This window comes from Salvelinus sp. IW2-2015, unplaced genomic scaffold (genome assembly GCF_002910315.2).
Source record: "Salvelinus sp. IW2-2015 unplaced genomic scaffold, ASM291031v2 Un_scaffold1817, whole genome shotgun sequence".
NCBI lineage: Eukaryota > Metazoa > Chordata > Actinopteri > Salmoniformes > Salmonidae > Salvelinus > Salvelinus sp. IW2-2015.
Window position 1 is genome coordinate 59,463 of NW_019943190.1, and position 2,042 is coordinate 61,504.

The window sequence follows — 2,042 nt, forward strand, 5'->3', positions numbered from 1 at the left end:
ACCATAGAATTAGAATTGAGTAGGAATGGAACACATGGGAACATTCTAATTATATGCCTGTACGGGTACTGTACATAGAATTAAAATGAGTAAATGAGAACATTGGAACATTCATAATTCTTATGGCCTGTACGTACTGTAACCATAAGATTAGAATGAGTAGATGGACATAGGATAACTCTAGACACATATACTAATTATAATGTGCACTGTAACTTAACAAGAACTTTCCGATGATCTCCTTTTTAAAGGCTACACAACGAGCGACTGGCTATCTGATTAAGATTACTTCTGGCGACAGTCATGGAAACCCTGCTTCCTATCTAGAGCTTCACACTAATGTACCTCTGTGTTTACTAAATAGACAAATCGTTCCTATATAACCTATGAGAAGAATAGAACATATAGCGCCCGCTAAGACTATAAGTGCGTTACGCAATCATTACCAACAAAAGAAGAAGAAGAAGCTCTCAAAAGAAGAAGAAGAAGCTCTCAAAAAACGAAGAAGAAGAAGAAGCTCTCAAAAAACAAAGAAGAAGAAGAAGCTCTCAAAAAGAGCGTCTGCTAAATGACTTAAATGTAAATGTAAATGTAAAAAACGAAGAAGAAGAAGAAGAAGCTCTCAAAAAATGAAGAAGAAGCAGCGCCGCTCACCATTCTCAGCTTTGGAGAGACCAGTTTGGCGTTGTCAAAGCAGGCGTAGATACACATGACTTCATAGGGTCCCCAGCAGAACAACAGAACCCTCAGTGGTATGCTGGTGTTCCACTGGAAAACAGGGACAGTCAATAAAGTTGTATTGAATATGAAATGTGACTTTTGAGTTACACTATGACAACAATAACAGAGACTCAAAATATCAGCATAATATAAATGTATAAAAGAGCAGAACATAATGACTGTTATGTACACACATACAACTTCTAGACATCGTACTTAAATAATTGCAGGGTGAAATAATTACAGCAAACATTGTCTACAGGATTATCTTGTAATCTGAAGTTCATGGAACATCTTTCCCGATGTTCATTTACTAGGATTTAAAAACGCTTATCACTTTGTAATATAATGACAAGTATGTTTTTCTCCCCAAAAGGTCAAAGATGAATGATGTTGTTAAAATGTGTTGCAACGTTTTAACGGTAGAATGTTCCAAGGTTTACCCTGTGCTTGTGGATCTTCTTGAAGTATGCGTAAATGGCGTCGTAGTTGGACTTCATGACATAAGCAGGGAAGATAAGGTAGAAGACAGTCAGGGCTCCCATATAGGTGATGTAGTCCCTGTTGAATGGAGAGGAACACGGACGATAGAATGACATAAGACATACTGTATTATCCCGTGCATCTCTATGAATGGGGCATTCTCACATGTCTAGGTTTGCTCAATTCTGGTCATTTTCCACCCAAAAACATCCACAGACTTGGGTTGCAAAATTACCAGGTGTTCCAGAAATAGCGATTGGAGGATTCCCAAAATAAGGAGGGAATTAGCAGGAAATACGGAATCTTCCATGATTTCTGGAAGAGCTGGGAATTGTGTTACCAGAATTTTGGAACCCTAGTATGTGGGAGACATTGCTAGAAAGTTTTTGATTTATTGTCTGAAATGAATAATCCAATCCATTAAACATTTCTAGCAGTCCTCTCTCTGTGTGAGAAATGCTGTATGTTTTCAACTAGGGTAAAGAGCTTACTTTTGTGGTAATCTGTTTGATTGTTTTATTAAAGCCCTGATTCTGTATTCCACTGTTTACATTTTACAAAGTCAAACAGTGACGTCAACAGCTGGTTAAAACAGAAGGGTATTTATGAGTTCTGGAAGTCTGCTTTTTTTTTCAAAACTGTCTTTAAAAAAAAAATATTGTGAAACATCAACGACAAGTAAAAATGACCTTCAGAGGTCTGTAATTCCCTGAACCACAGACAATAGAGAACACGATGGTGGAATTCCCTGAACCACAGACAAGACAGAACATGATGGTGGAATTCCCTGAACCACAGACGAGAGAGAACACGATGGTGGAATTCCCTGAACCACAGAC

General features: G+C 37.9%; 1 protein-coding gene across 1 annotated transcript in view; it reads right to left on the reverse strand.

Annotated features, from left to right (window-relative positions):
• Nucleotides 1-492: 492 nt before the first annotated feature.
• Nucleotides 493-2,042, reverse strand: part of LOC112072084 (RPE-retinal G protein-coupled receptor-like) — an 11,743-nt gene continuing 10,193 nt past the window's right edge. The window contains exons 5-7 of the mRNA XM_070439637.1: nt 1,164-1,281; nt 655-768; nt 493-519 (exon numbers count right to left, since the gene is read on the reverse strand). Coding sequence (XP_070295738.1) covers nt 493-519; nt 655-768; nt 1,164-1,281 — 259 coding nt within the window. The remainder of the gene's footprint in view (nt 520-654; nt 769-1,163; nt 1,282-2,042) is intronic.